We start from the raw sequence: 11,080 nt of genomic DNA on the forward strand, positions 1-11,080 counted from the left end.
AAATTCATTAGCAAAACTTAAATTGGGTTTTTCCAATGTTGCCTTTCTATGATATGAGATTGTCCAAGGATTCCATTTACTGTGTAGGATATTATTATTAGAGATTAAATGCACAGTTTGGATAACTGTTCATAATTTGAGGATTAAAACATTTAAAAGTTCATACCCTTAACTAGCTTTTGATCAACACAATTGAAAAAAAATGGATAAATACTTTTTCTTTGCATTGGATTATAAGTAGCACCTCAACATTTCTTCTGTTTTTTCCTCTTTCAAAGATCCATAAAAGAAGACCTAATGAATACTTTCCGAAAGGAAATGGATAAACTGGAGGAACATTTATCAAGTCTGAAAAATGAACTTGTGACTTTAGGTTCTGATCAGAAGGCATTGTCAAGACAAGTGGAATCTCTTCCAGGGCAGATCAAGGAAATGCGAGAAGATGTGAGTTTCCCAATATGTTTCTCACTTTTAAATCAATTTGTTCCAAAGGTTCTTCCAACTGTGGTCCTGCCCTCTAAATGTTTGCCCCATTTCTCTTCACTCTGGTGATTTCCAACTTTATTGGAAGGAAGAGGGCACTTGGAGCACTAGTATAAATTGAACAGACCATCTCCATGTTTTGTAGATCAGCCAGGTCTTCAACAGTATTACAGAAAAGGCAGGAAATTCCTCAACTAAATTTAGGAAACTTTCTAGAGTTAGGGTTTTAGACCATATTAACTAATCCTGCCGTGAGTTATAGCAGGCATCGCTGTAAAAATTATCAAAAAGTGATCCATCCATGACAACAGCCCCAGCCAACAAAAACATTTCCTACAGATGATGAAACTAAACACATTTAAGAAGGTATCAGATTAAGGAAGATTTGTCCTTTTTAAAAGACCACAGTAATTCAGAGTTTCTTCTGAAATAGGCAATATACTGTCTGTATCATTTGATAGAAAACCAGACATGATACAAAGAGTGAGGATGGATGAATAAGCTGTTTATCAAATTTGTTCTTCTCTTAATGATTTAGGTGGAAATTCAGTTTCCGACATGGTTTAGCCAATTCCTGTCCCGATCTAGAGAGGATAAAACTGGAAAAGCTTTTGTCCAGCATGAAGAATTACAGGAGCAGTTGCGCAGATTAGAACACAAGATCCTTGCCAAGATCTTGAAGGACCAAGAATTGTCTGTGCAGGATGTTGGAGTCACGCTTCATAAAGAAGGAATTACAGGAGTGACTGAGGAGGTATGAGGATGTCTTTCCCAGTAGATCTAAGTGAATCATCATTTAATATCTACTGAATAAATGGATGTTGTTTATATGAGATGTTCTTGTACCTATGCAAATCTAGATTGTAAGACCTGCATTTACATGTGCATTAATTGCACTGTTTTTATTTGAATGGCTATGTTCCAGAATTAATAGCACTTAGCAATAGCACGTAGACTTATATACTGCTTCACTGTGCTTTACAGCCCTCTCTAAGCAGTTTACAGAGTCAGCATATTGCCCCTAACAATCTGGATCCTCGTTTTACTGATCTTGGAAGGAGGGAAAGCTGAGTCAACCTAGAACCAATGAGAATCGAGCTGCCAAACTCCTGGCAGTCAGCAATCAGCAGAATTAGCCTGCAGTACTGCATTCTAACCATTGTACCACCATGGTTCTAAACTATCATTTGTGGCATTCTTCTATCAGTCTTAAATAGATTCTGAAAACGCACCCTACAGAATTTGAGTAAACACCTTGGGCAACAGGGAGAGGGATGTTAGCCTTCTATTTTTTTTCTCTTGATCTCTTTACTCACTCCATTTATTGCAGATAGACAATATGTTTTATGCAGCCTTCCCTGTGTCCTTAAATTAACCTCAAATGCATGAAGAAGGCTGTTCCATCACCAGTTTTATTGGCTTGTGTAGGAGAAATAGAGATATATGTCCCTTGCCTTGCTATCGAAAGGTTTTGACTTAACTTTTCTGAAACACTATCCTGACCAGGCTTGAAGCCACAAAGTTGAGAGGGTAGCCTTCTTTCCTGATTTCTCACCCTATAGAAGGGCAACACTTGTGAAGCATTTTCTGACTGTTAGCACAGGGATGCACAGTCTTTATATCTCTCAGCTTAATTTCAGTTCCCTTTACATGCTATACAAACAAAAATAGATGATTTAAGATGTTTATAAGAAACCTGTTTCTTGGAAGAGTGAGAACAGAGAATAGGTGTCCCATCACTTTGTGTGCTCCAACTCCAGCTCTCATGTAACCCCTCAGGTAAATCTCCCTGAGAGAATGTGACCCTTTTTAAGTTGTATCCCTTTAAATCTTCTTGTATTAAATCTTTCTGTCTTGTTTCAGCAAGTTCATCATATTGTGAATGATGCCCTGAAGCGCTACAGTGAAGATCGCATTGGAATGGTTGATTATGCACTTGAATCTGGAGGTAGGTTATACAAACAAACAAACAAAAAAACCCCACAAACAAGTTTCCAGTTTTCATATCATGAAACTAGAATTATTTTGGTCAGTTTCATCTATAAGTTTAAACATTGGGGGGGGGGGCTTTTATTTGCTCTGTGTATATATACATTTTAAGAGCAATAATAACTAATTCAACTAAATTAAAACAGACAATGAAAAGGGAGAAATAACAGAAAAAGCAAAAAGTTCAAAAAAATGGAAGAAAGTAGAAAAAAGATATAAAGAAAGATATAAAGGTACAAAGAAATAGCTTCCAATATTCTTCACAGCACTTATAAGTACAGTCATATTGTAACCTCTCTCTCTAACGTTACGACATGAGTCCATAAAGTGTGCTACATGTTCAGGCTTATTGCTTCCCAAAAGCTGGCAACTTCCAGGTTCATTCTCTGCAAAAAAAAATTCCCAAGAATGAAGTATACAAATGTGTTCTAATAGTCTAATACCAGATTTCTAGTTCCTCATTTACAGAATAATTTGGGGATTAGCACAGTGCACAACTTACCTTCATCCATTCACTTTGATTATAGGGGCCAGTGTAATCAGCACCCGGTGTTCAGAAACCTATGAGACCAAGACTGCACTTCTTAGCCTTTTTGGCATACCATTGTGGTATCACTCCCAGTCTCCAAGAGTCATTCTACAGGTATGGGTTCATTTTTAAAGGAACAATAGAACTGCTGTCTTTTTTTTTCACTCCCTGTTCACTCTCTAGAGCATTTTACTTAGGTCCCCTATTTGTCATCCGGATTACTTGGCTTTTGCCACATGATGGGGTAGACAAGTTTTTGTAGCAAGGAGAATGTTTCTTCTTTTCTCTAGCATTTATTGTAATCACCATGAGATATCCATAGTTACTTTGTCACCTAGTTCATTCAAGTAGGTAAGAAGCTTCTCTGCAATGTGTTATTTATAAACTAAAGAAAGTTGGAAGAGGTCCTTTACCTGATAAAGAGAGAGACAGAATAACTCCCTGGCTTAAAAAAAAAAGCATTTAGGGAATGATAAACTTAGTTGGATGTTGTCCTATTATTCCATTGGGAGCAAAGCTCCAAACATGCTTCTAGAGGAATTTTTGCTAAAATTCTTTTACATTTCCAGTTTTTATTTTGAATAAGATGGTAATTTTATAAGGACCAGTGATAATTTTAATCTGTGAATTTCTATAAAAAGGCTGCCCAGGGTTTGTGATATTCTTTCTTTTGGTTGAATAGAGTATTCTTGTGCCTTGAGAGAAATAAATCTGCATACAAGGATTTATTCTTTTTACCTCACATTTTTGTTTGTCTTATTTGATACAGCCAGATGTCTATCCTGGAAATTGTTGGGCCTTCCAAGGCTCCCAAGGTTTTGCTGTCATCCGCCTTTCAAGCAGGATCCATCCCACTGCTGTGACGTTAGAGCATATCTCCAAGTCGCTTTCCCCCCATGGAACCATTCCCAGTGCCCCCAAGGACATTGCAGTCTTTGTAAGTCTGGACAACATAGCAGGAAAGAGCAAATATAGTGAGCTCGTCCTGGTAAAGGGCAGATTTTTTCCCCCATCACAGGGAAAACACAACCCACAATAGGCAATTCCTCTCATATTTGATTGACAGCCAAGGATTGCAGAAGATCCTGAACTTTCTCTGTGTAGGAATCTCGTCTCCTGCTTCTAGTTTGGTTAAAAGGTTGAAAAACAGTCTAACATTTTGTCAATTTTGCCTGTATTCCAGTGGGAGAATATGTTTCATTTTAAAATGTTTTCAGCACTTCACTACAGATACAGTCTTCCAATACTCACTCTAAATTAGTAAATAATTTGTAGTCATCAGTTCTAGCATTCATAGATAGTTTTGAACTAGGTGGTCAGAAACACTGACTGGGTGGTTCTCTGGTTTTTTAAGGAACGATATGGCTTGTTGGGTATTACCTTAGCATAATAAGCAATATGTAAACAATGATTTATGACTGAGCATTTGAACACAATCCTTGTGACTTTTCCAATAAAACATGGTTAAAACAAACCACAGAGGGTCAGTTTGTGCTGCTTTAAAGCACCAAAACAGAAACCAGAAAACCAAATTCTTGTCCTCCCTAAGACATGAATCCACTTTGGACCCAAGATAATCTTTGTAAAGAAATATTTAGACTAATTTATATTTATTTAATTAAAAGCCAAAATAAAATAAATATTACAGTAAAACAATATAAAATATAAATACAATAAAATAAGAGAAATAAATGTTGTAATATCATCCATCAAAGACTAGGACATCTTATGGCTTCTTATATAAATAGCTACAGGGAGAAAATTACAGCTCTGTGGCTGATACTGTATTTATTATTATTGCTAAACTATCATAAGGGTATGGTAATTAAGAAGAAATGAACTTCTATGCTGGAGAAATTATACAAAGCATACTGAAAAGAGGCTAATGGCAGCTAGAGTGCAAAAGCTCATGGAATTGCTCAATATAAATCTGGCATTGACTGAAATTTTGTAATTAGACATGTCCTTGAGATGGGAGAGTATATGTTTATAATGATCAGACCTCTTTTTGCTATGTTGATTCTATACAAGTAGTCATCAACTTATGATCATAACTGAGCCCAAAATTTATGTTGCTAAGTGAGAAATTTGTTAAGTGAGTTTTGCCCCACTTTACGACTTTTCTCACCACATTTGTTAAGTGAATCATTGCAGTTCTTAAATTATAACACGGTTGCTAAGTGGATCTGATTTCCTCATTGACTTTGCTTGTCGAAGGTTGCAAAAGGGGATTACATGACTCCAGGACATTGCAACTGCCATAAATGTGAGTCAGTTGCCAAGATCCAAATGTAAATCATGTGACCGTGGGGATGCTGCAACGGTCATAAGTGTGAAAAATCATCATAAGTCACTTTTATCAGTTTCATTCTAACTTTGAACAGTCATTAAACAAATTATTGTAAGTCAAGGATTACCTGTATGTCCCTAGCCACCTGCGTGTTTTATTTTGGCTCACAGCTACACAAGTGGCTGTGAGCCTCCCTTGCCTGCTTCTCTCATCATGATTTTTCTTAACTCCTCATGGCTTCAGCCCTCTCATATTCTATCCCCATCCTCACTTGTTTGCTCAGGGCTTAGAGGAAGAAGGGCATCAAGAAGGCATCCTCCTTGGGAAGTTCACATACAATCAAGATGGGGATCCTATCCAAACATTTCACTTTCAGGTAAGAAAAAGGACAAGAAATGGGGGTGAGGGTAGACCAAGGGCTTCAGAGCTTTCAGGAAAACAGTGGGCCTTATTTGCTGTTCTTATTCAGTACTGAATGGATTTTTAATAAAGTGTACTAGTGTACCTTTTATTTATACACTCTTCCCTGGATAAGGAATCTGTTTGTGAAATAGGTTTCAAACAATAAAATATAGGGATTATAATAGTAGTTTTTGTGGGGTTTTTTAAGTTTAACTGTTTTGATTTCACTGTGTTATTACCTCCAGAGTTACTCAAGGATTAGCCATTATGGAGGCAGCAGATGGATTTTCCTCATGTTTTAAGGGACATAGCCCAAGAGTCTGGTCCTACTAAAACAATCATAATAATAACCTTTAATACCATCAAACATCCATATCTGCCTGTCCCTGGTCCTTGGGAAGGATTTGATAAGAGGATAAAATGCCAAATAGAGTCTGAACATCTGGCTATGCAATAAACTATAATAATACAGCAAAGAAATTGACCATTTTACTGTTCTGCACCATATGCTAATATCTCCTGGTCAAAGAAATGGACTTCAAAGCTTGCCCCAACCCAGCACTCTTCATATGTGAAGGATCTCTGTTCAGGACAGTGATGAGGACTTATAGTCCAAACTATCTGGTCTGCACAGGTTGGGAAAGAAGGAAGGCAATTTGTACCCTTTTGTCAATGCTTGCAGAGTTCTGACAGGGATCCTGAATTAGGCATATTTCTATAGATGATAGAAACAAATTAGAATCATGTTTGAGGCCTTTCCTATTGGTTGTTGGTGGAGGCATCTTTAAAAAGCTTATTTATACATTTGAATGCATGTAGCCTGCATCTTGCCTTCAATTTGTGGCTCCCAACACTCCCAGACTGCACAATCAATTTTCAGCATTTTTAATTTTTTAAAAAAATTGTACATCAAACATTTAAAAACTTATGGCATCCGCTTTTTCCCTTAAGGGAAATCAAACAAAAAAAATGCAGGCTTTACTCTGTAATCAAATATATTTCTAGTATCTCCAGGGAGAAAAATAAAAATAAATCCCATGGCTGAAAAATTGACATATTTCTTTTTTAAGGAATATGATCAGAAACATGTTACTGTTCTCCAGGCAGTAAGTGAACTAAACTTTTGAACTAAACTAGGCCAAGCTGAAGGAGCAATCTTCCAACATTCCCTATGGGACACATTTTTAAAAGTCAACCTTTTCTTTTCTTTTCTTTTCTTTTCTTTTCTTTTCCCATCCTCAGGATATAGACAGACAGGCAGCCTTCCAGCTGGTGGAGCTCAGAGTTCTCAGCAACTGGGGCCATCCAGAATACACCTGCATTTATCGCTTCCGTGTGCATGGGGAGCTGGTCTCATAACGTCTTCTTGCACCACTGGCTCAAAAGTCACCTACCTCAAGATCTGCACTTCAGACTCAAAGGCAGTTGGGAAGCAGTGCCAGGAAGACAGGCAGCTTCGAATGGGCAATATATCTTTTTTGCTATGTTGCACAGAGATGGGATGTAAGCTCTGACACTCCCTGATCAGTCAGCTCTCTCCTGGAAACAACACTCTTCTGAATGCAGAGGAAGAAAGAGGCCTTTTGGATTGGTATTTTATATTTAGCTGTTCTTAAAGCAGATTTTTAAACATACTTAATCCAGTTCATATTTATCCCGTCCTTTATATTTCTCCAAACTTGATTTCTGGCTGTCCCTTTGAAGCTCAATGTTCCGGGGACCGAAGGCATATTTAAACGAGCTAAGCAATGCAGAAAAAAAAATTGGCAGTGACGTAAGGTTTGGTGTGAAGTAAGGATATAAAGCCTTTGCCAGGTTCTAGGGTTCTATTTAGGCCCTTGTTAGTGTGTTCCCCCTCCCCTCCAAAACCTCAACCTCTTCATAGAAAGGTGCCTTTTACTGTGCCTATTCTGAGTGGTTCTGGGGGATACAGAAGGTGTGCTGGAAACTCTGTCCAGTTGACAGTTTAAAAAAAGTGGTGTCATAACTTTGGTCACCTTTATATCTTAATCATTTTGTGTGGAGACAGGTAAAAGGATGTTTTCATGAAATCAATCACAGATGAGGATTGTAGACTTAGGGCCATTCCTCTTCCTGTGTAGACAGGATTCCGTGGGAAGCAACAATGCACAGATTCAAAAGCTACAGACGGAAAGGGGGGATTGTTTATTAGGAAACTGTGATGTGTTTAGAAATTGGAAGCTGCAGTTTTGAAGAATGGGAAAAAAAGAGTTTTTCTATGGGGAAAATAGTGTAAAGATAAACTAGAGTTATTTGTATGGATTAAATGTTGATGCTTATTTCCCAATGTGCAGTATTTTGTTTCTTAGAAAATGAGATATTGTCACTGGCCTAGAATCAAATACACCAGCTCCTAATAAGAGGGAGATGGTTGCTAATGCCGATGGCAAAGTATGCAGCATGTTCAGAAATGAAATATCTCTGAATACTGTTTTCTTGAATATCCGATATATTTCACAACAGTCAGTATTACAATATTAGCTCCAAATACGAAACTTGTTTCATATTGAATTCTGTCTTTTGACCTGCTTTCAGTGGACAAGTTGCTTATTGTAGTTCACAAAAATTTAAAAGATTCTTCAACTGATTTCAACTCCTAATGATAATATAGATATATCAGAAGCTGCTGTGATTTGGACTGTATATGTTGAAAAGAGATTAAATGCTGTTTTTAAGCTTGCATAACATATATATTAATCTTATAAGCCATTAAGAGTAGCAGGAACTTGAACTTCTAATGTACCACAACCGTATATTTCTAAGCTAATTGAATTTTCAGCCATTTATTTGAATAGTTCCTTGAGACAGAGAAAGTGCAACTAAATGTCTATAATAACTTGCTAAAATGGTTCCATGCTGACTAAATAGTAAAGAAACTGCGATATTTCTGCAAAATATGAGAGTTAGTCAGAGTTCTGAGGTGGCATAACTTTTTAAACATTGCTAATGGCATGAAAAAGCAGCCCCCACCTCTTTAGTTGAAAACAAACACAGCAAAGAATAAAACAGCAAGCCAAGGAAAACTATCTTCCAGTTATACTAATTGTTGATCACAGAAACAATTTTATACGTGGAAAGATTTTAAAAATGCTGTTCTTTTTCTTTGCTCTAAAATGTTACATTCTGTTTAACTGCTACCCTGTCTAGCGGAAAAGCTTTGTTCTTAGTATAGACATATGCAAAGAACATTTTTATTTTTGCTAAATGGATCATCGAATGAAATTGCGCTCAGTAGATACAGCCTTCTGGATTGTTGCCTAAATAATTCCTCCTCCCACCCTTACTTGAGAAGGGTGTAATAGCCATACATGGCAAAAGAGTGTGGAGACTTTGATGGGTCTCAAAAGACCCAACTTTTCAGACTGAAATAATTTTGGAACCAACAAATGCTTCCTGCTTTAGAAAAATTGATCTAAGGGGGAGATATACAGCCTTGTCCAGCATTTCCAATTTGGGTCCCTCCAGATGTGTTGGTCAACCTAGAGGTCTGTCAGTGTGGTCATTAATAGTTGACATCGACTTGATGACCCTAAATCAATCCAGATAGGTTGGGATTACCAGAACAGAGATCAGATGGGGAAAAATGATCTGGCATTTGGAACATACTAGCCAACGTGAATATTACCTCTATTCTTGACTGCAATGGTTTTTATTATTTAAATGAAGACACATAAACATTTAGGTAGGTAACCATGCTGACAACTGAAGAGAGAATGTAGAGATATTTGGTAGCAGGACGGTACAGTGATCTACACCAGAGTACTGTAAATGTTGAATGTCCTGGGTTCAATCTTTGATACATGTGGTTAAAGTTAAGAAAACCTTAGTTCTGCAAATAATTGTTGCTAGCACTGTCCAAAGGAGCTGCAGCAGTTCTCTTGCAGCAGAAAAAAAAACCTAGTCCAATTGGGTCAACTGGTTCCTTTCGTCCCTAAGGCTAGGTGACAGTGGAGTAGGCTGGGCTTGGCCATTTCCTTTGCTTTGGGGCTTTGTTTTAAAAGCATTTTCTCAATTGTAAATATAAACGTAGTGGATGTGCACAATGTGCACAAATTTACTGCTGCACTTTGGTAGCTATAATGGCAGAGTAGTATCTGTTACTCATTCCATGTACCTATTGAGAGAAGAGGTGTGGGGCAAAGGACAAGGTTTCTTGCAACTAGAACTGGTGCATGCATATAACAGTATTATAGAAGAAATAGTATTACTTGGGCCTTGCCTCACTTCTTCAGTATGAAGATGTGACTGCTCTGACATAATATAACATAGCACGTTACAATATAACATAGCACATTGAGAAATATTTAGCTAACAAAGGTTTGTTACCATTATTGGGCTCTATAAACTTTGTTAACCAGCTGCATCTAACAGAAAGAACTAGCTAGTATTTGTGATGTTTGTGCAGACCTCCGGTACTATTTGTCTTTCCTTGTGTGTACTTATAAAAATGACAGATGGGTTCTATCAGTCCATGTGCCAAGAATAAGGAATTACTAGCTGATCACTCTTTCAGTATTTCTTTATCAGGTGCCCAGAATCAGGTAGCATTTTTATCTATCTTTAGGTTCCAATAATAAATCCCATGTTCTTTGACCTATAGTAATTTTTTAATTGATGACTTCCCCTTCAATGTTACAGTAAAGGCTGTTTCCAGCACTTTTTAAAAAAATTAGATAAAAGGACAGCAGTTTTCCTTGCCATAAGAATTCTAATTACAAAAATTTGTTTCAACATCTGAATCCTTATGCTCCTTCTGGCACATTATAGGCCTGCATTAGTTCACTACTTGGAATAAATTTTAAGGCACACCCCATTCTCCATGTTCTTAGTTGTCCCATGTAGTTTATGTATAGTTTTTTTTTAACATTAACTGCAAAATTAACTTTTTTGTAATTACCCCAAAATAGGGACGGGTTAAGGACAGGGTTTTTTGTTATGAAAGAGTGACTGATGGATGGTTCTATCTAGAAGGAAACTGAAACTTCTGGAATAGTGAATTTTCAAGACATTTGATTAATTTAGGATTTAATGTGTGATGAACATGCAGTGGTTTTGTGAAATACTGGAACTATATTGAGTAAGATAAGTATTGGGAAGGTAAATAGCAGTTGTATTCTTGTGATGCACAAAAGCTAAAAGGCTTAATTAAGGAGCACTTACTGGTATTTTTGCCCATCTGACCTTATTGTCAAATAAGTCAAATTATTTGACTTATTTGACCTATATGTAGTCAAATTTCATGGCTTGCCATCATGTCCAGATACATTACTTAGGGACTGTGCACCCTGGGGCCTGAGATTAAGTTTTATTATAAGTTAATTCTGGGACACCATTTTGGTTCAGGCAATAAGTCTGGTTTAAGACCT

At 37.1% G+C, this 11,080-nt stretch overlaps 1 protein-coding gene across 4 annotated transcripts in view; it reads left to right on the plus strand.

Moving 5' to 3' along the window:
* The window catches only part of SUN2 (Sad1 and UNC84 domain containing 2), a 32,428-nt gene extending 21,931 nt beyond the window's left edge, over positions 1 to 10,497 (plus strand). For all 4 annotated transcript variants that reach the window (XM_058191905.1, XM_058191901.1, XM_058191904.1 and 1 more), the window contains exons 12-18: positions 279 to 444; positions 1,022 to 1,237; positions 2,347 to 2,431; positions 3,000 to 3,115; positions 3,771 to 3,938; positions 5,575 to 5,667; positions 6,936 to 10,497. In XM_058191905.1, the coding sequence (XP_058047888.1) occupies positions 279 to 444; positions 1,022 to 1,237; positions 2,347 to 2,431; positions 3,000 to 3,115; positions 3,771 to 3,938; positions 5,575 to 5,667; positions 6,936 to 7,052 (961 nt within the window). In that variant the 3' untranslated portion in view covers positions 7,053 to 10,497. The remainder of the gene's footprint in view (positions 1 to 278; positions 445 to 1,021; positions 1,238 to 2,346; positions 2,432 to 2,999; positions 3,116 to 3,770; positions 3,939 to 5,574; positions 5,668 to 6,935) is intronic.
* Positions 10,498 to 11,080: the final 583 nt, after the last annotated feature.

This window comes from Ahaetulla prasina, chromosome 7 (genome assembly GCF_028640845.1).
Source record: "Ahaetulla prasina isolate Xishuangbanna chromosome 7, ASM2864084v1, whole genome shotgun sequence".
Lineage (NCBI taxonomy): Eukaryota > Metazoa > Chordata > Lepidosauria > Squamata > Colubridae > Ahaetulla > Ahaetulla prasina.